The 26,381-nt window shown below is 48.5% G+C and overlaps 1 protein-coding gene across 1 annotated transcript in view; it reads right to left on the minus strand.

Annotated features, from left to right (window-relative positions):
* Positions 1–8,392: 8,392 nt before the first annotated feature.
* YY1 (YY1 transcription factor) overlaps positions 8,393–26,381 on the minus strand; it is a 29,275-nt gene continuing 11,286 nt past the window's right edge. Inside the window, exons 2-5 of the mRNA XM_066388010.1 lie at positions 19,628–19,790; positions 12,028–12,088; positions 10,256–10,414; positions 8,393–9,562 (exon numbers count right to left, since the gene is read on the minus strand). Of these exons, the coding sequence (XP_066244107.1) occupies positions 9,380–9,562; positions 10,256–10,414; positions 12,028–12,088; positions 19,628–19,790 (566 nt within the window). The 3' untranslated portion in view covers positions 8,393–9,379. The remainder of the gene's footprint in view (positions 9,563–10,255; positions 10,415–12,027; positions 12,089–19,627; positions 19,791–26,381) is intronic.

Below are 26,381 nucleotides of genomic sequence, written 5' to 3' on the forward strand. Positions count from 1 at the left end.
GAGAGAAGGGGGAGGAGCAGGAAGCATCAACTCCCATTCGTGCCTTGATCAGCAAGCCCTGGGCTCCAGACCAGCCACCTCAGCTCTCCTGGTCAACGTTTTACCCCCTGTGCCGCCACAGGCCAGGCCCTTCTTCCTTTTCTATTAGAACCCCGATTTGCTCTGGGCTCCTGTGTGTCCTGACTCCCTTGCAGCTAGTAGTAGCCACGGGTCCCAGGTTGGGTCAGCGATGAAAGAAGTCAGTGGCTGGGGCTTTTGGAGGCTTTATAAAGAAGACAAAGGAAGTTTTTCCTGATGGAACGCGGACAGAGGCCTGCAGGTGCAGCGGAGAGCAAGCAGGTCCTGTGGCCTCAAAATGGAGGGTGGTGGTGTTTCATGCACTGTCCCTTTGCTTCTCTGTCATTTGCAGCCAACTGCATCATGGCAAGGTGAGCTGCTGGCAGGTTTCCACCCAGGGGAGGGACTCAGGAAGCTGTGAGGTGAGTGGGCTACATGGGACAAGAGGCAGGCCAGGGGTGCTGAACCATCGGGCACCTGGAGGCCAGGAAGGGACAGCTGAAGCCGCCGGTGGGAGGGACCACCCTGGGGAATGAATGACAGATGAAGCCTGCCTGACATTTTCAGGGAAACTCCAAGTCAGCTCTTCGCAGTTTCTCAGGAGCCCAGCGACACGGGACTGCACACCATGCCCTTTTCCCTTTTCTGTTTATCCCCATGGACCTCAGGTGCACAGAATGAGTGACATAATCGTTTGTGTGACGCTCCTTACTGGCCCGGGCCTGGCTGACTCACTTGCTATCCAGTCGTTTCTCGTGAACCAAAAGGCCCTGGTCCCACCCCAAGTGGGGCCTTCAGGACCCTCACTGCGGACGGCAGGGTTTGTAGCTGGGGCAGTGGCTCAGACCTGTGCACACTCTCTCCAGTCCTCTTAGCTTCCGTTTTGCAGCAGGAGATCCCAGAGGGAGGGCCCAGTCCTAAGTGACCCCACCAGCTGGTGCTAGGGCTGGAGCCTGAGCCACAGACGGCTGGCACGCCTGCCCCAGGCACAGCTCCCCAACAGCCAGGGCCAGCCTGGGCTGGCTGACCACCAAGTCCCGTGGCTGCAGTGACAGACCCCCTGGGGTGGCAGTTCAAGCAGCAGGAATCTTGGGCGGGTTCAGGACCCACCCTGTGGGCTCCTTGGCCTCTTCTTTCTTGCTACTGTTCCCCGTCCCCTCATCCCCCACCTTACATGGCACCCACTGGCCCTCCCAGGGGGAGGCCGTGTCTCCTGCCAGGAGAGGGGCTGCTGGGAGCTGAGTGGGCTCCTTGTTCACCCCCCCACTCCCTGGGAGGCCCTTCCCAGTAGCCCCTACCCCCACCATGCTGTGCTCCCCCAGGCCTGTCAGTGGACATCACTTGGGCTGTAGTGTTCGGTTTGTGTGTCCAGTCCTCCCACCCAGAGGAAGCTCTCTGCGGGCAGGGCCGGGGCGCTCCATGCAGTTTGATGCTGCCGGTGGGGAGCCGTGCCCTGGAGGCGGGCAGGGCGTGTCTGCAGTGCAGAGGGTCCTCCTCCTGGAGCTCCCTCTAGCTCTCATAAAGTGTGATGGGCAGACCCTGAAAGCCACCCCTGGGCATCCAGGTGTGTTTGGGAAGCAAAGGGGGCAGGACTGATGCCTGAGAGTATGTGAGGGGGTCCACAGCGCCCCCTTCTGGCTGAAATGTCCCTGTGGATGGTGGGGACATTCACAGCAGTGGGGACTCAAAATGGGACATGGCGGGGGACAGGCAGGCTGGGTGAAGGGGTGTGGGGAAAGGATTTGGCTGAAGGATTGCGCGGATGCGTGATGCAGAGGCTGCTGAGGATAGGGCCAGGTTGGGCTTCCTGTGACGGGCAGGCAGGAATGTAGGAGGGAGGGAAGCTGGGACATGGGGCTCGTGGGGCCAGACAGTGACAGGGTGATTGGCTGAGGTCGGCGGGGCACAGCCCTGGGGAAGCAGGAGTGGCGGGGGCTGCAGATATTGGGGGACACGAGGTGTGGGGGCTGCCATGGCAGCGGCAGGCTGGAGTGGGTTCACTAGCGGGATGAGGCCCCAGATAGACCACCCTCCTGGCTCAGATGGCACCTCCTGGAATGTCTCCCCTCCAGTCCTGGAAGGGTGCCATGAGGCCTCCTCCCTCCGGGCCTCTTCTGGGGTCAGCCCAGCCCTCCTCGTCCCTCCTCCAGGACTCTACAGGCTGGCCCAAGTGCCCCCCCCCCCTCCCTAGCTTCTGCTGAGGAAAATGAAGTTCCCAACTCGCCCAAGGTCATTTGCCCTTCTGTCTGGCCAAATCCCAAGGCCTTTCCAACCTAGATAACCTCCACGCGTGTTCCCTCCCAGCACAGGCATTGGCACCCTCAGGGCTTAGCAGCAGGCGGCCCCGCAGGTGCTGGAGGATGGATGAACGCTACCCTACCCACGACCTTGTGGGTCCCCACGCTGGCCGAGGGTGTGCGCAGGTGGCACGGATGGCTGTGGCGCCAAGGTGCAGGCCTCTGAGCACCCCACCCCACCCGTCCATGGCCAGGCACCTCTAAGACGGGGACTAGCCATCCCGCGATGCGCTAGCGGCCGCAGCACAGCGCCCTCCGGTGGCGGAAGGGGGAGGTGCACTCACCGGTTCCGGTCCAGCAGTTCTACCGCTGGAGCAGCACACCTGACTGAATAACTCTCAGGCCTAACGTCCAAAGCAGCCTGGAGGGGCCAGGTCAGGCAGAGGAGGGGTAAGGGGCGGTGGGCTGGCCGCCCGGCCGGGAGAACATACACTGGATTGGAGGAGGGCTCTGGCCACTGGCCTGTTGGACACTCGTAAGCAACATACTGCGTTGATGGAAGGGAGCTTGGGCGGGGAGGCCACTTCCTCCTCCCCTCCCACCCCGCCCTCTGCTGTCACAGCTGTCCCGTCTATCACCTTCCTGTCTCTTCCACTAGATGTAATGGAAGTGCCACTAGCCCCTAAAACACCCGTACCAATGGGTGCTCAGGAGCTGCCGACTGAGTGAATGCACCGGGGAGGTTCCGGGGTGGGGAAGCTTCGGAAGTGAGAAGCTGGCAGGGGAGGTGAAAGGTTAGCAAAGTAGGTCCAGGCCGGGGCTTGCCTTCGGATTTCAGCCGGCCGGCAGGAAGCGGGGAGCCACGGAGACGCAGGCGGGCTGGTAAGACCCACACCGCAGACCCGGTGTGGAGACTGCACAGCCGAAGATGTCAGGGAGCTGGAGCTGGAGCTGAGGGGACGAAGCCAGAACAAGCTGGTGAGGAGTGCTGGCCGTGGGGGGTCCGACCGGGAGACCCTGCTGGAAGAGCCAGGGGCCGCCACGCTGGCAACCGCTCCATCAACAGGGTCCAGGGCTTCTTTCCAAGGGGTCGCAGGCGAATTCAGGCAGGGCCACCCGGTCGGCCTGGGTTTTCAATTCCAGTTGCTCGGAGCTTCGGCCAGTGACCCTCATCCAGACTGAATTCCTCCAAGGGGGCTTGGAGAAAACGGAATGGTGTTCACTGTGCCCAGCACGGACCGGGGCACAGTCAGGTCCTCACAAATGTTGTCACAGATGGGTGGAGTTGCGGGCAAGATCAAAATAGACGGCAGGTTCAGTTATGGAAGAGGGGCGCCCATAGAAAGCAGTTTCAGAGCCCTCAACCTTCTGATCTATAATCTGAAGATCAGTTTTCCACCATGGCTGTTCCTTGGCCCCTCACTCAGCAGTTCTGGATCTCACACAGCCCGTGACTGCCACCATCCCTCAGCCCTTTTCCACTAGCGAAAAGAAGGGACAAGCCCTGTCTGGATAGCTCGGTTGGTTAGAGCATTGTCCCAATACACACAGGTTGCCAGTTCAATCCCTGGTCAGGGCACATGCAGAAACAGGTATTTCTGTCTTCCCCCTCTCTAAAATCAACAAAACTAAAAGAGGAAAGGCACAGCAATGAAGCAGAGTAATAAATAATACCCCTCACTCTGTAGCACACCAGATGCCAGGAAGGTAAGGTGCTTCCAAATCCTACTAGCTCTCAGTATATTTTATCAAATTTTTAAGTCAGCCCTGGCCTGCTAGCCCAGCGGGTTGAACATCAGCTTGCTCAGTGGATAGAATGTTGGCCTCAGGTGCTGAGGATAATAGCTCTGTTGATCTGAGTGAGCATGGGCCCCAGACAGGGATTGCCAGGTGGATCCTGGTCCAGGTGCATGCAGGAGTGATTTCCCTCCTCTCAAAAAAAGTTTCTGACAGTTAAGGTTTTTCTAACTGGAGCTCCCAGAACCAACAGTTGGGGATGAGAATTTGCTTTCTGAAAAGTGGGTGCATTTCTCATTAAAGCTTCTGGCCACCTGACCGGTTGTGGCACGGGCTAGTGTCGACCTGGGATGCTGAGGTTCCAGGTTCAAAGCCCCGAGGTCACCGGCTGGAGCCTGGGCTCATCAACACAATCCCATGGTCACTGGCTTGAGCCCCTCCTCCCCTCCTCCAATCAAGGCATGTTTGAGAAGCAATCAATAAACAACTCAAGTAATGCAACTACGAATTGATGCTTCTCATTTCTCTCTCCCCCTCCCTCTCCCTTGCTAAAACAAAAAACTTCTGGCCCACCAGTCTATCTTGGAGCTGAGAGGTTAGCGAGACTGAATCCTGGAGTTTCCATTCCCAGGCCACGAGGACACCTATCAGGATGTGCCTCGGGGTGCCGATGGCCTCAGACCAGGCAGGTTCACTGTGTAATGAAACTCAGGAAAAGAGGCAGCTTAGAGGCTTGAGGAACAAACAAGAACCACAGACATTAAAAAGCTTAACAACATTATGCATTTATTATATTTCATAGAGCCATGTTACACATGCTTGATGCTTCAAACTGAGTTAGTGTTAAATGTTCTGGATGCAAAGCCATCTCGATGCGGATGCCTTAAATGCAATAATAATACTTCTGCATCTATGACCTATGAGCTAAGGAAAAATCAAGGACAATTCCAGAAATGGCATAGAACATTTAAGAAAAAGATGTACATGAGACACAACGCTAAGTCCTTAAACCAGGGCCTACAGAAGTTACCAGAAAGTGAACAGAAACAGAATTGTTCTATGAAAATGACTTGACCAATCACTACCTGTACATAATAGAGCCTAAGAACAGTTACCGATGCTGTAGAAAAAGGCTGGGTATTGACGCCCTCTCCCCCTCCCTAGTACACGCAGACACTGCGTGCCCCCCGATGGAGCAGCCGGCCCTCCCTGCGACACCCCAAAGCTGTTTCCTGTGGCGTCCGGTGTCCTGAATGAAAAGCAGTCAATCCGATCCAACTTGCCACTTTGTGAAGAAACAATCATTGTGCTTTCCGATGCGCACGGTGGCACGGCTCACCCTCTGCAGACGCCCACACTGGCTGGAAATGTGGGGGCCGGGTAACCAGCCTGTGGGAATTTTGACTTGCCTGCTGACCCAACAGCCATGTCCAATGTTTCCTTCCTGTTTTTACGAGGGGAGCAGACTCAGTGTGTCAACAAACAGCATGCCGCCCGCCCCTCCCAGCAAGCCTCAGTGCAGTCCCAGTTAAACCTCACCCACGTATGCAGGGGCCTGACCCCTTCTGCCTGCGCACAGCCCGGGCAGTCAAGTCGACCGAAGTCCGTGAGCTGGGGTGCAGCAGACCCTGCCAGCCACTCAGGCAAAGCTTCCATGCAGGCAAGTGCCTTCTGCAGCGTTGAAGGGCAGGCTGTGGAGGGCACAGCTGAGCAGCAAGGGGGCAGGGCTGGAGGGCTGCCCACCCCCCAGGATGAAAGTTTGGATGGAGGGCACGCGCCTGCCTGCCGGGATCTGCCGCGCCTGATCTGATAGGCGCTGCGCCCGCACTAATGCCCGTGGGTCCAAGGCCGCCCAGCAACAGGCAAGGAGCTGGCTTCGGCAGGCCAGTGCGCAGCCAGGAGGAAGCCTCACGGCAGGGTCCTGGCACAAAGGGGGTGCCTGCCAGCAGCTTCAGCTCTCACCACCATTTTGACCCCTGGGATCCTTGCTCTTGCTGGTGGTCAGATGTCAAGGAAGTAACTTGGAGAATTTCAAGGTTAGTAACATGGCCTTCCTAACCCATGCTGATCCCAAATCAGAGTCAGGCACAAGAAGTGATTGATTCTCTCTGCCCGATGTGGGGGTAGAATGATCAAATTTCCAGCTGAAAACTGAGAGAGGGCCAGGTTTCCTGTGCTCAGACAAAATCTGAGATGAGTTACAACAGGTAAGTTTCGCTAAGCGGACCAGGGGCAGGGAGATGGTGACAGCCCTCTCCCACCCAGGACTGCCTGCGTGTCTCTCTGGGCTGCTTGCGGAATGGAAGTGACTCATCTGTGTGGGAAGAAACAAACTAAAACTGTTTGGAAACACTATTCTGCCAAAGGGTCTTACTTTACTCAAACTTAGCAACATAAGTGACGTTTAGAACTGTAGGTGAAAATCAGATAGAAAAAATCATTTCCCTCAAATCCTCAGGCCTTGAAACTAGGCTAGGCATGGCACACAAACACATGAAACCAAGAGTTCAGTGTCACCTTGGAAAATAAATGTCACTCTGCAGTGACAGTTCTTTATACAAATAGTATGCTTCCCCCTGAACCCCACTACCAAAAAGGGGGAAAATAAGAAATTCAAAAATAGAAAACAACGTCTTAATAAATGTAAACTTACCCTCTGGGTTTTTATTACATATCCTAGAAACATGCATGTATTTCAGCTCAGATGTAAGAAAATAATGTCTATCAGCATTATTTATAAATCAGATTAACCCTCAGGACCACTGACTCACTGTGAGAACACCATTTCAAAGTTTTGTCATTGACATCTTTAGCAAAATTATGACTTTTAGCAAACACAAGCAAACTGGGTTGAAGTTACCCCCGGTGAGTGCTACCTCCGCTCTTTAAACTCACTTCCTTGCTGTTACACTGTGGGAGACTAAGTGCTCCATCAACACAGAGCTTGAACATCACATTTTCTTCAAACCCCCAATTAAACTCCTCTCAGAAATTCACTGCAGATTTGAGAGAAAGCACATGAACAGAGTCCAGGGGAATGATGACCATCCCACTCAGACAGAAGAGATGACCAAAGGCATCCCCCTAGGGGTCAAGGCACGGGAAAAGGGGCCTCCCTCCACGCAGGGGCCTGGCTTCTGTACATCAAAGGTCATGGTGTGGCCCTCTGGACTGCCAGCACGTCCCCACAGCACAGGGCTGCCCTGAGGTTCCGAGCATGACACAGGGACCAGGCTCCAGTGTGGCGCACGGCTGGGCACAGCTGACGCAGCTCCAGACACCAATGCGGCCACCCCAGGACTGCTCACCTGATGGCGGAAGGGACGGTACGAGTGCTCACACCACAGGCACCCAGGGAGGCCTCTGCCCCGGTCTAGCCAGAGAGCACATGCTCACACGGGCACTGGGCTGCGAGGGGACCTCCACCATGGCTTACCTCGCTCCTGACTGCCAGGTACAGCCAAGCCCGGCTTACCCAGGGTGCACAGCTGGGCTCTTCTGAGTAACTCAGTTCCATCAAACTACTCAATGGGAAACAGATTCTGAACAAATAAAAAAGGTGTCTCAAGTTAAACTTCTCACTTATGATTCAGAAGGCACTTCAAAATCCCGGAGAGCCAGAGTCACTGATATTGGGCCACCGGTCCTGTACAGGACCGACGGAGAAGCTGTACGAGATAGGGCTACATGTTTGACCCGATGGTGTCCTGGACATCTTGTACATACGTCTGGTATTAGCTAGGTTGTCAGTTACCTGGCAGAGTCAAGCACACAGCACAAAGACACACAGTATGTCTGCAATCTGAAGAAATGGGATTTTGCTGTATCACGGCAGTTTATAAAATATTCTCATGGGCCTATTTACTCGAAGTGAAATTGAAGTTATAATCGTACATTTAAGAGGTCACAATGTGAGAGGTAAAGTACTCACTGAGTACAAGTCTCTTAACCTTGCCACCCAGTGCGCTCAGTACCCACTTAGAAGCGGGTGGTCCAGCCGTGGGCGCTCGGCCGCTGTGCGTGCAGGCATCGAGGGCCCCGCTGCCAGAGGAACCGGGGTCCTCCAAACAGTGACAGCGCGGACCTGCTGAAGGCGCCCTGAGGGCGATGGACATGCTGCCCCTGCCAGGTAACGCCTTACCTTGGGAATACAGGCCAGGGCACAACTGTCAGTCACACCTTTGCTGGGAGAGCTAAAATCAAAACCCAATCACCAAGGGGCCCGGCTGGGGGTACTCTGAGGTAGTTCCTTAACTTAAGATGCCTGCAACCTACTCTTTCAGAACTCAGTGCACGCGGGGAAGTATTAAAATATCCATGCATCGGGTTTAATCACAAGCCACTGTAAATAGAGTGCAAAATAAAGGAAACGAGTTGCTTTATTTAGCTTCCAATTTCTGGGAGGCTCAAGAATTATAATTATTCTGGACAACAAAAGAAAATAAGACTGTGCTTACAGATCTTTTTCTGCCATATTCTTTCTGTAGGATTGCTGTTTTATTGTTGCCCTTTCTGTTACACGGATGTACACATCAGGTGTTAAAAGGTACAATACATTCTACAACTGAGCACCACTTTCTGTAACTGAACAGGCAAAGAAATTACACTGAACATCAGCATCTGGCAGTATTTTTCGGAAAAAAAAAAGTGACTAAAGTGGGTTTAAATTGATTAACACTATTAAATCACATCTAATATTTGATACTACATGATTCAATACAGCTATACGATACAATTATACAAAATGTGTTAACATCAAAGAATACAACCAAAATTAAGATAGCAAACAAAACCTATATAACTTTTTTTTTTTACAGGAAAATACTTTTGAAGTATGCATGTAACTGCCCATTCTTTTAAAGAAAATCTACTGCAAGCAAAGTTATCAACCTCCAGGAGAATCACACAGAGCATTACTAAGCATATCCCCAAAAAGTGTACAATATGCACACTTGGAAAATACAAAATTAAAAAAAGTGTAAGCAACAGGTGAGCTTCATATTTATAAGAATGTGAAAAGAAGTCCCGTTTTTAGCACTGTTGTATAAAGAATTGTCTTTTGATGCGAAGTTCATGAATCGTCCTCCTGCTGGGACCACACTTTACAAAAACACCGTGTTTTTGAAACGAGATTACAGAGCAAGATAGAGCATATCTTAGCAATGTCATCTTATTAAAGTTTTTTTTTTAATTTTTACTACTTTATCAAAACATGTCCCTTAGGTGTGTAGGATTCATTTTTAAAATTCTTTCCTAGAAACAATATACAAAGGAGAGGCATATTTATTCCCAATCACACTCCTGGAAGATGCTTCCCGAGGTCGAGAAGGCTCTTCTCTCTCGTCTTCTCACTGGTTGTTTTTGGCCTTAGCATGTGTTAAGATGTGAGATTTCAGGTTAGTCGACTGAGCAAACTTCTTATTACAACCGTCGAAGGGGCACACATAGGGCCTGTCTCCCGTATGGATGCGCACGTGCGTGCGCAAATTGAAGTCCAGTGAAAAGCGCTTCCCGCAGCCTTCGAATGTGCACTGTCGGGGAAAGACCAGAGAGAGCCCGCTCAGCGCCAGAACTGCCGAGCCAGGCCTGGCCGTGCTGTGCCATGCGTGCCCGCGGACGGGCAGCCAGCAGCCTGCCTATCTGACCTATGCCTTTCCTCCCTGCCCAGGGGACGTTTTCTGGCTAGTTCTAGAGTTGGTGGGCATGGAGTTCTAACTCAGACCCATGCTTACCCCTCCCCAACTGGTTAAATACAGTGTAAGAGAAACACTAAAAATAGCGAGATTTCCCTAAATATTAGGTCAAGTCCTGGTTCTCATGTACACGATTAGGGAGGCTTCTGGTGCCAGGTTATCAAGAAGAGCCAGGTCAGATTTACCAGCTACGCTGTGAGTTCAGTCCCTTTTCATGGGTTTCTAGGACAAGACAACATGTTAACTAGACTTGTCCCCATACAGTAACCTTTTCCAAGTCCCCTGACAACTGGTGATTCAATACACTAACTGCCCAGACTAAGCTGCCCCAGTCCCACAGGGAACGAGCTCCAAACGCAGCGTCAGCAAGGCTGTTTCTCCTGTGGGGACGAGCACTACCTCCAGTCTCCAGGACATACAGGTCACGGCGGGCCGGGGCGGGGAAGAGCGGAGCAGCCCCCCAGTGTCTCCCCAGTGGCACTGCGGCCTCCCTGCGCTGCGGGGTGTGGGGCGGGGCGGGGCTGCCTCTACCTGAAAGGGCTTCTCTCCAGTATGAACCAGTTGGTGCCGTTTTAGTTTTGAGCTCTCGACAAAAGCTTTGCCACACTCTGCACAGACGTGGACTCGGGGGCCGTGGGTGTGCAGATGCTTTCTCATGGCAGAGTTATCCCTGAACATCTTTGTGCAGCCCTTCAAACAGAGAGAGAAGCTTAGTGGTTCACACTGTCAAGTGCAACGACGGAGTCAAGCACTGAACAGCCTTCACTGACACATTAGAACCCCCAGCCCCCGTTTTAATTTTACTGAGTATTCCAGTAGAAGTACTGAATTATTTAAGACAAAAACCGGACAACTGAAAAAGGCCTTATCATTTAATGTAAACCCTTGTTTTACAGATGAGGAAACTGAGGCTTAGAGACGTCTTTAAGTAGACTTGCCCAAGGTCACACGACTAATAGTGGCCGAACCGGGAGTAGAACCCAGCACCCTGCTTCCAGCTACACCACAGCTGCCTCTCCCAGCTCCGTCCCCCACGAGAAACAAGCGGAGTTAAAATGGCGGCGGTCCACCACTACCTTCGGTGGGCCCCACACTCTGTGCTGCGAGAATGGGCTGTCATTCTCCATCGCCTACTGCTCCCTCTTCTCTCTGCCTCTTTCCCCTTCTTGACAGAGAGAGAAGCAAGAGGGCCTCCAAGGAATGGCAACTACAGAAGAAATTTTGTTTGTGAGACACGAGGAAGAGAAGCAGGAAACGGACACGAGAGCAGGTGGAGCAGATGGGGTGGAGCCCAGAGAAGCATGCCCTGCGCGATTTCTCCTGCAGTCGTTGCCGGGAATGGAGTGGATGGCAGATGAGACGCACAACAGGGGCACAGCTTCACAGGCAGGGGCGGGAGGGGAAGCCCCAGTGTTTTCACCTTGACCCCAGGCTGAGTTTCCATTTAGAAAATGGGATTTTTTAACAAGGAGACAGAAGCTAGAGAGATGGCAGGCACTTGAAGGCAGAACTGTTTTCAAATGCTCTATTTTTTGGCCCCAAAGACTATCACTTTACACTGCAAACTCTCCACATGAAGAGCATTAAAAAGGACAGAGAACATGTGAGTGCACAATTATTAAGGTGACACCACGGGGCTCAATTTGCCCTTCTCCAATCCTTCCTTCGTTTAGAAAAATTCTTATTCCATTCACACATTGTCCCCTTGTTCTGCACCTGTGTGATAATTTCTGTTAACTTTACATCCAACTAAGTTGGAAAGTGACCCAATCCAAGGCCTCCCTTTGAGGCTATCCTTTTCTTTTAAAGACTAATCACATTTGAAAACAATTAAGTACCCCTCTAGTAACACACAATTAGCAGAGTAAATTTTTTTAAGTTGTGAAGGAAATTAGGAAGTCTTATTAAGCTTACATTATTTAGCAACAGCCAAAATAATCTCCCAGTTCCCATAATGAATCCATAGCACCATAAAGGTCCATGGGTGAGACAGAAACCAATTTCTTAAAATTGACTTTTTTAATGACCCACCAAAAAAGAAAGAAAATCCTAATATAGTATATTCAATATTATATGGTAATAATAAAAAGCACTAGTGCCCTACAGTGGTCCCATTTAATAGTATTTAAGTGGCCTTTACGGAACAAAACTTACATCACAAAATGTAGTCTCTTGAATTTAGACACCAAACATTATTGTTCCTCACTTAATCTCAAAGATGATGACAGATATAGACCGTGCAGTCTTACGCTCCCTCTACAGCCCGTGAGCGGTCAGGTGAGCACTCCCCTAGCGTTACTTACTTTATGAGGGCAAGCTATTGTTCTTGGAGCGTCATCTTCTTTAATTTTTCTTGGCTTCATTCTTACCAAAAGAAAAAAAAAAGAGAGAGAGAGAGAGATTTGTAGGAGTGGGTAGACTCAACTGGCATAAATTATATAGTCCCTAAAATGTTTTCCTTATAGATACAAAGAAGCTAAGATTACAATCTGCTTCCATGAAGGGGAGGGATGATGTAAGGCTCAATCTCCAAGGACCTGGGAGGGTAAAACTCTCTTCCCACTTTCTGGATGAGAATGCTAACACTCAGAAAGCCTGAGCTGCTGCCCAGGGTCTCATCACTAAAGAGCGACGGGACCGCTTAGGATGGCGCTGTGATCTGTGTGACTCCAGTATCTGCCCTTTCCTCCAAACTCTTTAAAAATACAAATGATCTATAGCCTAGAAAATCAGAGGAATCTCCTAGTGGGCACAAAGAAATGTATCCAGGAGAGGTTGCTGTGACAATAAAGACGCCTTATAATGAGCAACAGACACAGGAAGGTCTTAGAAATATACATCCCAATACAACTGCTAAAGGGGGAGTCCATTCACACGGACAGAACTGATCGTTTAGTTCTCTGTTCAGAAAGGTACGAACAGTCCTTTTAAACAGAGAATTACTTACACACATGGGTGTAACAGCTCTCTGGAAGGGAACGTAATGTTAGTGTTGGCTATTTCGAGGAGGAGCTCCTAGGGACAGATGGACAGGTGGGAATGCCCCATACTCTTCCATCCTGTTTAATTTTTAGCACACTATTGGTTTTCAAAAAATAAGGGCATTTCGAGCGTCGGCCTAGCGTGCGGAGGACCCGGGTTTGATTCCCGGCCAGGGCACACAGGAGAAGCGCCCATTTGCTTCTCCACCCCTCCGCCGCGCTTTCCTCTCTGTCTCTCTCTTCCCCTCCCGCAGCCAAGGCTCCATTGGAGCAAAGATGGCCCGGGCGCTGGGGATGGCTCTGTGGCCTCTGCCTCAGGCGCTAGAGTGGCTCTGGTCGCAACATGGCGACGCCCAGGATGGGCAGAGCATCGCCCCCTGGTGGGCAGAGCATTGCCCCTGGTGGGCGTGCCGGGGTGGATCCCGGTCGGGCGCATGCGGGAGTCTGTCTGACTGTCTCTCCCTGTTTCCAGCTTCAGAAAAATGAAAATAAATAAATAAATAAATAAGGGCATTTCTTTAAAAAGAACAGAGATGTCTGGCCCTGCTCCGGGGGTCAGGAACTGCAGTTACAGTCCTGATCCCGTGGGCAGCCAGAGCGAGCCCTGTGCGAACTGCTATCTGGAGAGTTTGCTGAGCGGGCTTCCAGATTATCCACGTGCTATTCCCACTGAACCAACATCTGGTCTTTTGTCAAAACTTTCTCTCCAAATACTCCCTACAGATCAATGGGTGATAGAGAGGTGAAAAATTAAAACTCCCTAGAAAAACTAAAAAAAAAAATAGCTTCAATCTCTGATGTCCTTTTTGTCCCTAGTTTTGCCATCTCACACTCCTACAAGGAGGATGCTGCTCTTTTATTACAGATTTCTGCTGTCATCTTTGTCGTTAGCAAAGGCCCTAACAACATCCTTCCTTCACCCTGATCTGGGACAAGGACTAGCTAGTGCTTCTGACTTGATAAACCTGAACTCATGAGTCATCTAAAGGTTTCCGCCCCGGAGTGAAACAACTTGTCCGGCAGCTCTAACTTCTCTCTTGAGGAATTTGGACAGGACAGCACAAATGTCCTATTTTACACAACTTCTGCACTCTGGTGCTCTCTTCCCTCCCCCTCTGTAGACACTGGTCTTTCTTGCACTTAAGAGGATTACATATCAGTTAGCAAGTACTTCCTAAGTGCCTGCTGTGTACAGGACTCTGAATTACCCTTTGTTATCTTAAATACCACTCAATACTGAGAGTTCACAAAACTAGGGAGGACAAAAATTTGGTGCCACTGCGCCACCTGGAGGTTCTATCAAAGTTTGAAAACCTGTAGTGGTTCATAGAATAGGGCTCCACTCCCAATTAGAAAAGAGCATTTTAAGAACCAAGCTTCCGGCTTCCCAATAAAGAATGTTTATGAAGCCCCACTGACATGCTCTATGTCTGGACTATGGAGATGGCCGCATAACTGTTTGTGTCTAAATTCATAGAATGTTACTCACCTAAAAGAGGGTCAATTTTACTGCATGGAAATCCTCTCAATAAACTTTACAAAAATGCTCATTGGGTTGACAAAGTCATACAGACAAATTATTCTCAGGCTCCAAATGTGGAGGCAGTAAGGTCCTAAGTCAGTAGGGCAGGCGTGGCTCAGCTAGGTCCCCACAACCCACACGTTTTCTAGATTATTCCTAGCAACATCATTAAAAAAAAACTTCAAATATACACAAAAGGAGAATAGTTTCTACATACTATTTACCCAACTCTTAATTTTTAATAATGCTATATTCACCTTTTCTTAAATGCTATTTTCAAAACGTGTGCGAGTGTTTAGCAATATAATTAACTTTAGAATAAGAGTTGAAAACACATTTGGACAGAGAGGAAGTGGAAGGCACTCAACTGCGGCCCCTCTTCAACCCGCAGCCAATCATCCTTCACCGCAGGCAGGAGAGGTGGCCCTTACACCTCGTCCCAGCGCCAACACTGGGAAAGGGCACTCCCCAAAAAGGTGTCCTTAGACTGAAAGTTTTGTTTTGCAAATAAAGACTAAAATCTTCATGACACCAAATAACATGTAACTTTCAAAATAAAGAATAAATATATTCAAATCCAAAAATTGTAAAAAAAAAAAAAAAAAGACTAAAATCATCTACTACTACTTCTAGTATCTTCTTGACCTGCCCAAACTAGTCAGAAGTAACCAAGATTGGGGTTTTCATGGACTGTAACTTTCCACAGAGATCTCGACCCAGACACGACAATGAGCACAGCGTAGGCACTACGAATGAGACGGAATGGGATGTGTGACTTGATGCGATGCTGACTTCTACTAGCTGCACGACCTTGAGCAAATTACTTAACTTCTCAGCCTCAGTTTCTTACTCTGTAAAAAGGTACAACACTACCTACTTTAGAGTTGTGAAGATTAGAGGAGGCAATGCATGTTACACTCTTGGGAAATGGTGGCTATCATCATCATCATCACCGGCTGGGTGGTAAATGGGCCTAGCTAAAAATGAATTAAAAAAAAAAAAGGCAGTTATACTTAACCCAGAAGGTTCTGGTGCTCCAAACCACCCTTTTCAACTAAAGACTGTGAGATGTGAGAAAAGGAGGCACAGATAAAGGAAAAGGCCCCTCCACATGTCAGAAATCCTATGGAGGAGCCAGTACCAACACGAGAAGCTTCCCGCTCCATCAAAAACGGAGAGCCTGCCCCCTAAGACACGACCAGTTTTACACCGTCTCATTCTGCATCTGTGGAAGGAAGACACTGTAAAGGCTGGACTCCAGGACCAGAAGTTTCAGGGACTTCCTGGCACAACTTCTGCAGGAACTGTGTAAGCCAGAAGTTCCAGCCTAGTTAAACCTGTAATGACCAGAAGCCGAGATAAAACATTTCTGAAGCAGTGATTCTTGAATGAAAATAAGCCTCTCCCCTGAAAAAGAAGCTGTGTTGACCTCAGACTGGAACACCAATTGTGACCTGTGCTGACGGGACAGGGCTCCTGTGGAATCAGTTAGCATTTGCAAGCATGCAAATACTCTTCCTTAGACAAGTGGGACAACATCTGTTAAATGAATTACCTCCTAAATAATAATGCACATTCACATGATGATACTGAACAGTTTTAAGGTACTTTCAGTTCCACGATCACATTCCAACTTTCCATTAATCCTATGATTAAAGTCTCAGAGTAGGCAGTGAATAAATCTCCAACTTGGGGCTGACCTTAGCACTTTTTATTTTGACCTTCCTAGACCAAAGGTTTCCAAAGGGCTAACTTTAGTTAATGAAAAACACACAAGCTGTCAATTTAATCCGGAAATAGAATTCGCCAGATACCACCCACTGACTCTTTTTGAAGTATTTACTAGAGACATTTCAGGGAAAAAGTCACCATAGTCCCACCTCCCAATACCCTTTTGAATGTAAGTCGCTCCTTCCTGTGCCCGCCCCACACTGACTGACTGACTAAGCAGTCTAGGGTCAGTGCTTTCAGTCTGGATCAGGAGCCTGACACACGCTGTGCTCCGCTGCACGTCCAGTCCAGACCCCAGCACCCCAGCATGTGGAGGAGGGGCAAGAGCAGCTAGCACATCCCCTTAGCTAAGCCAATAGCCAAGTCACGGGAGGAAGTGGATGCAGAGTGGAGGCCAGCAGGTCAAGTTCTGTGGATCTTTGTAAGCAAAGAAGATGGGGTCTGGCCCCCAAGAGTTAGAAACTTGGCGTCTTCAGCTTTCAGTCTCAGTCACCAATTCTGGGGGCCTCTGAGAAATCGATACATACTTCTTACCACCACCACTGTCCAATTACAGATTTATTTCGTTTTACCTGATTTTTCAAGAAACCATGGGGAGTGGGGGTGAGGATGAGCCCAGCCCTCCATCCACCTCATAATGCCTTTACTCTGTACACACCATCCCGATGAGCAAGATCTCATCCATTTTCTGCACAAATGAAATCTTCAACAAGTTGATCGTAATCAGATAAACACACAGCACATTCCGGGGACTCTGGTAACTGGTGCCGCCTGCAGAACAGACCGGTGTGCCAGGCCCGTCCCCGGCTCTCAGACCAGCAGAGCGGCGGCAGGGCCCCGGGAACTCCTCCCAGTCACTGGGCTCTCTCTCCAAGAGAGAACTGTCAGCAGTATGCTCCCTTTTAGGCCACTGCTCTCCCTGTCCTGCCGCATTTTTCAGGGAGTTCCTGGTTACCTTTTCATGTTTAGAAGACTCTTTCCCACACCACCCAGATCTAGCTTCGTAGGCACCCTGTCCACTCCTGATCGAAATCAACTTTCCCTGTAGAAGTCTCACCACCGCTGACTTCCTCTAAGAAGCGGAACAGGTTTTCCCGCCTCCGCACAGCTGTCTTCCTGGCTTTCTTCACACTGCCTTCTCAGGACGGTTCCTGCCCTCACACTCACTCTCCCTGTACTGGGATGGGTCCTCAGGGCACCTCCTCAGGAAGCATGTGTGCAACATAAAATAAACCCGGTATCTGATTGATAGCTTTGCTGGATGAAGAATTCTGTTTATAATAATTTTTCCTCAAAAACTTTAAAACACTGTTCCACTGTCTAATAGAGTATTTTAAATCATCTATTGCTGCTGAAGAAGTCTCATTCAGGACTAATGATCATTCTTTTGTAAGTGACCTATCTTTTCTCTCTGGAAGTTTTTAGGTTCCTTGTCCTTGATGTTTTGAAATTTCACAAATGATACCTTTGAGACATGTGACCCTGGTCCCAGGCCCTGCTGGACCCTTCCTCAGGAAGGTCTCAGGAAGCCCTGATACAGAGGCAAGGCCACTTGGGAAACGTGCAGAGGCTTCTACTCCACAACAGTGACACGTGCTTCCTGAGTCCAGGGCTGAAAAGACTGGATTTTCTGTTCAGAGGACTTGAGGACAAATTTCCAGATCAGCTGCCCTGACTCTCCAGCAAGGGGTGAACAATGCCATGGGTCACCAACACCTAATTACATCTACTGCCCACTACCCACGGGGTTCCTCTCTGCAAAACCCTTTGCTCCTTCACCAGTCATTTCACAGTAGTCTGGAATTTTGTTCCCCCACTCTCTTGGGCCTTCAGGAAACCCACTGGCAAACTGACAGCCTGTTGCTCTCTCTGTACTGGGTGTGGCATGCGCCACTCATGCTCTTCCAGGCCCCAATCAAATGCCACCCCTCCACAAAGCTTTCTTTGACCCCTGGGTTCCATTACCTCTACCCCTGGGGTACAGCACATCATCGCATTACCAAATTCTGAGTACAATAGGAAGAGATCACTAATTTCAAGAACATGTGACAATATTAAATACTGGTATGATATTTGGCCCAATCTGCCCAAAGTCTCTAACCTCACTGATGACTATGTATCCTATAGATTGTGCCTATATTTATATGGGGGAGTGGGAGCTAATTTTTGATAAACAGGCCTACATTTAAAATATAAATGGCAATAATAGCTGGAACACAATGTCATTAACAAAAGGATTGAGCCTCAACGTTTTATTTTTTGTTAAGCCATCATAAATGAGAAATGTACTAATGTGTATGTTTTCTCTATAATTGGGTTTCAAGAAGAGAATAGGGTTGGAACCCCTTTATTAAAATATAATGGAATTCTTAAATCCATTAGACATGTTGGAAAACTGAGGTTCTAAATGGCAAAAGGTTGCCCACCCTGTTTTTGACGGGGCTGGGCGGAGACCCCAGGACAGGTCAGGGCCTCCAGCTCTTGCCTGCGTGGCTCTGGTCTCAAAGAAGAAAAGGTGCCCATCCCGTTCTCAGACAGCGCAGGGTCACACAGGTTTCTTCCTCCCTGACTCTGGCCTCACTTAAATTTCCTGTGTAGCCTGACCAGGTGGTGGCACAGTGGATAGAGCGTCGGACTGGGATGCAGAAGGACCCAGGTTCAAGACCCCGAGGTCGCCAGCTTGAGCAAAAAAAAAAAAAAAAAAAAAGCTCACCAGCTTGGACCCAAGGTCGCTGGCTCCAGCAAGGGTTACTCTGTCTGCTGAAGGCCCGCGGTCAAGGCACATATGAGAAAGCAATCAATGAACAACTAAGAAGTCGCAATGCACAACAAAAAACTAATGATTGATGCTTCTCATCCCTCTCCGTTCCTGTCTGTCTGTCCCTGTCTATCTCTGCCTCTGTAAAAAAAAAAAAAAAAAAAAAAGAAAGAAATTTCCTGTGTGGTTCTAGGCTCCATTCAACCTCAGGCACGGAACAGAGACCCTCTGCTCCAGGATCTGTTCCTTCATTTCATTTCATCTAAAAGTGTACACCTCTGTGGGTTTTCTCATGCCCTTGTAGAAGGTGCCAGACTGCTGGAAAATAGAGAACTTGAAAAAGGGGCAGAGGCTTCTGTCAGAGTCCTGCCTGTTCCAAGCAAAACAAACATCCAAGGAACTCAGAGCTTCTTGACCCTCAGCACAGTCACAGGGCCCTCGCCACGACTACCTGAACTCTTCCCGTCGTGCCAGCGGAGATGAACAGAACAGTGGGCGTTTCCCTGGGGCCACAGGGCTGTGAGCGATGAAATCCTCTCCAGCGGTCAGCTGTGCATGTGTCCAGACCCAGGTCCCCTGAGCTAGCCCAGGACAACTCACTCAGTTTGAAACTCACACGAGCGGCCGGCCAGGGGTAAAGATACCATTTACAAACAAAGTATGCACTATTTGTTTATTGACAAGCAATGTCAGTTATGGAATTTAAGAGTATTTATTCATCTTATTGTCTTCAAGAACCTAAAATAGTGCCCCTCACATTAACAGCATAGTTATTACTAAAATAAAACAAACTACTTCTGTTTTCAAAAGTTTACCTAAAGCAAGACTACAAACCACCATTGGAAATTAGGCACAAGAAGATACAGCTGGCAACATTCAAGTATGATTGAAACAAAGTTCTTATAACTTACCTAGCAAATTCTGCCAGCTGTTTGGGATCTGAGAGGTCAATGCCCGGTATCCCTCCAGGGGGAAGCTTCTTTCCTGTCATATACTCGGAATAATCAGGAGGCGAGTTCTCTCCAATGATCTGTTCTTCAACCACCGTCTCATGGTCAATATCTTTTTTTTCATCTGAAGCACATTAAAAGATGATCTTAGCTGAGTAAAAATGTCTATGTTGGCAAATACATTCAAAAAAATTTATAAAGTATTTCCTAAGCAGCTTCTTAAATGTGTGATTTATAGTCACAGCTCTATTTTTTAAGCACCCAGTCTTTTCCCCCAATCTCTTGAAATCCTGTTTCTGCTTCATGGTCACCAAAATCTTGGATGCCAAACCCAGCGGGTCTCTGTGCTCCTTTCCTGCCTGCGGGCGATCCTCACTGTCCCCGCTTCCACCCGCCTCTGCGCCTGGCTGTGGTCAGCTCCCTGCTTCTCCTCCTATTACCTGAGAGTCCTGCTTCTTGTCTACCATGTATTTCCTGTTAACCACCCAGGCTGCCCCGCTGACCAAGTCTCATTTTATAGCCATCACACCTCAGTAGACTCCTGCCTCCTCACTTTACACTGTGCTCCGGCTACACGGCCCTCTAGCTCCTCCTCAAAAGCACCATGGCTCAGCCCGGCCTGCCATGGTGGCACAATGGATAAAGCATCAACCTGGAATGCTGAGGTCACCGGTTCGAGACCCTGGGTTTGCCTGATCAAGGGACATACTGGAGTTGATGCTCCCCACTCTTCCCTTCTCTCTCTCTCTCTAAAATGATTAAAAAAAAAAAAAGGGCACTGCGGCTCACTGCCCTAGCCGCCTGACTTTACTCACACAACTTGCATCAACTATGACCTGTAAGTGCAGCGGTGTGATACCTGGCCTCTCCCACTATACTGCCAGCTCCAGAGACAGGGATGCTGCCGGTCCTGGTCCCATGTATCCCCAGAGCCTTGTTCAAAGTCTGCACTTGGCTGACCCTCAATAAATACGTCTGAAGAATGTAGACACTGCTAACTCACATTCTCTTACCATCATCTCAAACACAACAGGTTAAAAGAAAAGGAATACTGTATTGATCCTCTTAATTAAATCTCTTACATAGCAGAGTGTCGGACTGGGATGCGGAGGACCCAGGTTCGGGACCCCGAGGTTGCCAGCTTGAGCGAGGGCTCATCTGGTTTGAGCAAAAGCTCACCAGCTTGGACCCAGGGTCGCTGGCTCGAGCAAGGGGTTACTTGGTCTGCTGAAGGCCCACGGTCAAGGCATGTATGAGAAAGCAATCAATGAACAATTAAGGTGTTGCAATGCACAACAAAAAACTAATAATTGATGCTTCTCATCTTTCCGTTCCTGTCTGTCCCTGTGTATCCCTCTCTCTGACTGTCTCTGTAAAAAAAAAGAAAGAAAGAAAAAAAAAAAGAAAGAAAATATAGCTGAGCCCTGGCCGGATAGTTCAGCTGGTTAGAGTGTTGTCCCAAAACATCAAGGTTACAAGTTCGATCCCTGGTCAGGGCATATACAAAAATCAACCAATGAATATATAAATAAGTGGAATAACAAATCACGTTTCTCTTTCTCTCCCCCTTCCTCTGCAATCAATAAATAAAATTTTGAAAAGAAGAACAAGAAGAAAATATAGCCAATATACTTTCACCTGTAGTGCCAAGACTTAACAGAGGTATAAATTACTTCAACCTGGCATCCTGGGTCCTATGCTGTCTGGTTCCATTTTAACACGTCTAAGCCTCACCCTCTATTTCTCCTGTGTGTGTGCCCTCCATGTTTCCCACAGGTTAGCCCACAAGTGCCTGGACCTGGCAAGAGATAGTCCATCTGCAGGAGTTCCCCCTGGGCTCTTATTCCAGCCCACCCTCCAAGCCCCTCAAATTCTCTAACAGCTTGCTGATTCTACCACTCCAGCCTCAGAGTCTTACCTTTTCTTTCAATTCCTCAATTATTTACTGCTAATATCACTGCCAAACTCTAAATCATGCTGTTGCGAATTTTTGTCTGCCTGGCCTCTAAACTAAAGGCCAAAACCAGTCTTCTACAACTCCAGTGCCTAAAGCAGAAACAAATGCTCAAAAATTCAGCGCTCACTCAGACGTTCTGTTTCTCCATCACACTGGTTCACAAACAGCAACACCAAGTGCAAGCTGACTCGTCCGACTCTTACCTTGCATTACCTTCCACCAGGGTTAAAATGCACAACCAAAAACCAAGCCACACCAAAACCTACAACTAACGTCACTGCCGAAAAACTGCACTCCGCTCTATGACACCAGAGCGTGAGGGCAAGACACAGGCAGAAGGTTCATTTGATTCTAGTTCAATCCCACTTAGCAACGAAAAGCACAGAATACAGCAGCTTTTAACTTTGAAATGCCTCTCTGGTTCCACCACTCTCCATTTCAGGAACTCCTGTAGGTTATCACCAGGAATCACAGAATAGAACAGCAGCTAACATTTCACAGAATGTTTTTGTGTGTAGGCACTATTTTAATCACGCCCAATACCACTCTGAAGTGGGAAAAGTAGCAACTGCATCTTACAGAGGAGAAAGCTGAGGCAGAGAGGTTAACTACCACAGTCAGGGTTGCAGATGAGAGTTCTGGAAGTCTAATTCTAGAAGACTCGTGTGCTTGCCTGACCTGTGGTGGCACAGTGGATAAGGACCGACCTGCAATGCCAGGGTCACCGGTCTGAAACACTGCGCTTGCTCGGTCAAGGCACACATGAAAAGCAACTAGCAGTTGATGCTTCCTGCTCTTCCCAACCCTTCTCTCTTAAAAAAAAAAAAAGAAAAATCAATGAATATAATCTTTTTTAAAAATTAAAAAAAGACTCATGCTTAACTCTCAAGCTCGGCTACCTCTTGTTTGGAACCAGAAAGAACTAGATAATATCTCCTAGGTTATCTGTTTACAGATGAAGAATACCTGTCTGTGGGTGAAGGGGCCTGAGAAAGATATAGCTGACAGTACTAAGAAGATAGCTGTGGCAATTCTTTTGCCTCCAACCTCTCCAATGTAGCACAACAGTACTAAGCATCAACTTTTCAGTGGCACAGAAACACACTGGAGGGCAGGAAAGCTATTTTTCTTCGCTGATGTTTTGTATTTCTGATACAAGAATGAACTGAGACTGGGAAACACTGCTGCTCTGAGCAAGCTGCTGCTGAGTCTGCGTCTGCTGAGGCAGAGAGAAGGCTGACCTCCTGACATAAAGGAGTCACATTTACTTGTATTATTTTCAACATGTGACAGAGGCCTCCTACGTGCCCGGCACTGTTCAAGGCACCAGGAACAACAGCTAGAAACAAAACAAAGTCTCTGCTCTCGCGATGTTTGTGTGTCAGCCAATTCAGTTCCTGAAGCCCTCTTCCTGGTTTTAGGCAGAAGCCTTTGTGCTGCATCCTCACATACACAAAATTTGTCTCTTAAAAGAACACTGATCCCACTCACTGGGATTCTATCCTCACACCGCAATGACCTCCCAAAGGCCACCTCCTAACACCATCACACTGGGGACCATCAGGGCTTCAGCACATGAATTTTGGGGTGACAAACAGAAGTTGAATGAGGAAATACCTAAGGTTCAGTTCTTAGTTTCAACATTCAAGATCAGGCACCCAGAACAGTCACTACAATGATAGCCTGACCGGTGGTGGCACAGTGGATAGAGCATGACCTGAACACTGAGGTCCCAGGTTTGAAACTCCGAGGTAGCCAGCGTGAACACGGGATCATTAGCCCAGCTGGAGTCTCCCAGTCAAGGCACCTGTGAGAAAGCAATCAGAACTATGAGTTGATGCTTCTCATCTCTCTCTGTCTCTTTCTCTAAAAATTTTTTCAAGTTTTACTGGTATAATATGCATTGAAATAAAGACTTTCATTTCACTGCCTGCACTGGCCATTATTACATTCTTCTCACTTCTATGCAAACAGATGTGCTGGACGGAGAGGAAAGAAGGTGCTAACTGCCACGCTCTCGATGTCAATTGTTATGTATGCTGCTGAGCTGTACAACTGGCAGTGGGGCGACACCAAAACACCTCTAGGTAAAAAATGTTAATCAAGTGAAGTATCTAAATCTGCTTCAAAAACTGTTGTAAGCCCTGTGGACAGAGTGCCGACCCCCAGTCAGAACACACACGACAACCGATGAGTGCACAGCTACCTGGAACTCAGTGCTTCCATGAGCTGATGCTTTGTCTCTTCCCTGCCCCCTGCCCCCTCCCTTCCTCTCTCTCTTTCAAATCAATGGGGAAAAAACTTCACTAAAAATTGTTGTATATTGCCAGACCAGGTGGTGGCGCAGTGGATAGAGCGTCGGATTGGGATGCAGAGGACCCAGGCTTGAGACCCCGAGGTCGCCAGCTTGAGCGTGGGCTCATCTGGTTTGAGCAAAAGCCTACCAGCTTGAACCAAAGGTCGCTGGGTCCAACAAGGGGTTACTCGGTCTGCTGAAGGCCCGTGGTCAAGGCACATACGAGAAAGCAATCAATGAACAACTAAGGTGCAATGAAAAACTAATGATTGATGCTTCTCATCTCTCTCCGTTCCTGTCTGTCCCTGTCTATCCCTCTCTCTGACTCACTCCCTGTCTCTGTAAAAAATAAATAAATAAATAAAATTAAAAAAAAAAATTGTTGTATATAGTCTACCCTGAAACAACATGGGCCTTAACCATACAGATCCACTTGTGTGGAGATTTTTTCAATATGTTTGTGTTTAATGACAGGCTGGGAGTCCGTGGATGCAGCGACCCAACTTTATGCTGTGATCTACACCATTTTACACAGGGACCTGAGCACTGTGGACTCTGGCGTCCACAGGGGTCCTAGAACCAATCCCACAGATACCGAGGGACAATACGGTTTTGGAGGAGTCGAAAGTTATAGGTGGAATTTCAACTGCTCAAAGATGGTGCGGCACCCCTAACCCCAAGTTGTTCAAGGGACAACTGTGTATACACATTCCGAAGTATAACTAGAGGGTGGACTTAGTTCATTAACCTGTCATTGTAAGCAGATTAAAACCAATGTCACAATTTCTATTTGGAAAAAGCTGAGAATACAAGGCAGTTTCAAAGGGATAGTAAGATGGTGGCGAAAATTATATAAAGAACTCATCAAAACTGTCGATTAGATTATTTCGATCCTCAATCACCTCTAGTCAAACACAAATGACCTGCTACAATCAGACCAAACTTAGCCTAAAATGGAAGATGGAAAAGCAAAGGCTAGCCAATACCTTGCAAAAATGGGGCACACATTTTCAATTATTTCAGCAAGGCAATCAATTCATTCACATTTAAAGACATTCTTTATTTTTTACATACAAAACTATTTTAAAAGATAGAAAAGTTATATAAAAAGTCCATTTTTCAACTATTCCATTTCCTTCTATATTACCGAAGTTATAATCACTGGAAGTCTAGTTTGAGAGGCAAAGCAATGAGACTCAAAATAATTCACAGTAAAAAACATACACCTGACCAGGCAGTTGCGCAGTGGATACAGCGTCGAACTGGGATGCGGAGGACCCAGGTTCAAAACCCAGAAGTCGCTGGCTTGAGTGTGGAATCACAGACATGACCCCATGGCTGCTGGCTTGAGTCCAAAGGTCACTGGCTTGAGCAAGAGGTCACTCACTGTGCTGTAGACCCCCCCCCCAGTCAAGGTACATATGAGAAAGCAATCAGTGAACTAACGTGCCAAGACAAAGACTTGATGTTTCTCATCTCTCTCCCTTCCTGTTTGTCCCTGTCTCTGTCTCTGTAACAAAGGGGGGGAGGGCACATAGAGGAACAGACTGATATTTCTGTCTCTCTCCCACCTTTCCTCTATCTCTAAAAATCAGAAGCTTTTAAAAAATAATAATAATAAAGATATGATTAAGGAACAAAATGGAAAAGGATGGGAGCACTTTACAAGTCCAGAGAAGAAGTTAAAAAGTAGAGTTTCAGCCCTGGCCAGTTGGCTCAGTGGCAGAGCATAGGCCCGGCGTGTGGATGTCTCGGGTTTGATTCCTGGTTCGAACACACAGGAGAAGTGACCAGCTGATTCTCTCCCCCTCCCCCTTCACCTCCTGCAGCCATGGCTCAACTGGAGCTAGTTGGCCCCAGGTGCTGAAGATGGCTCCACGGACTCACCTCACAGCGCTGAAATAGCTTGGTTGCTGAGCAACAGAGCAAGGCCCTAGATGGGCAGAGCATCAACCCCTACTGGGCTTGCCAGGTGGGTCCAGGCTGGGGTGCCTACGGGAGCCTGTCTCTGCCTTCCCTCCTATCACTGAAAAAAAAAAGTCTCCCTGCCCCAACCCAACTGGTTTTCTGAGTAAGTCAATGCCTGGTAAAAAGTACATAATAAATACAACTTTCCCTTCTTTATTTTATTAAAATATTTTTATTTATTAATTTTTACAATTGGGGGGAAGTATCAACTCATAGTTGCTTCACTTCAGTTGTTCACTGATCACTTGCTGTATATGCCTTGACTGGGCACAGCCCAGGGTTTCTACCTGGCAACCTCTGCGCTCCAGGTGGATGTGTTATCATCTACTGCACCACCATGGACCAGGCCTAACTTCACCTCACTCATTTCTCATTCCCCCATCTAAGTCCAGTCTGCTCTCCAAAGCCCAGGTCAAGATGTCTTTCCTGTAAGAGGCCTTTCCTTCCTGTCCCAGAACCTTGCTTGGTTTCCTTGGGTTAATGAATAAAGAGAA

The sequence above is a fragment of the Saccopteryx leptura genome, chromosome 6 (genome assembly GCF_036850995.1).
Source record: "Saccopteryx leptura isolate mSacLep1 chromosome 6, mSacLep1_pri_phased_curated, whole genome shotgun sequence".
In the NCBI taxonomy this organism is placed as follows: Eukaryota; Metazoa; Chordata; class Mammalia; order Chiroptera; family Emballonuridae; genus Saccopteryx; species Saccopteryx leptura.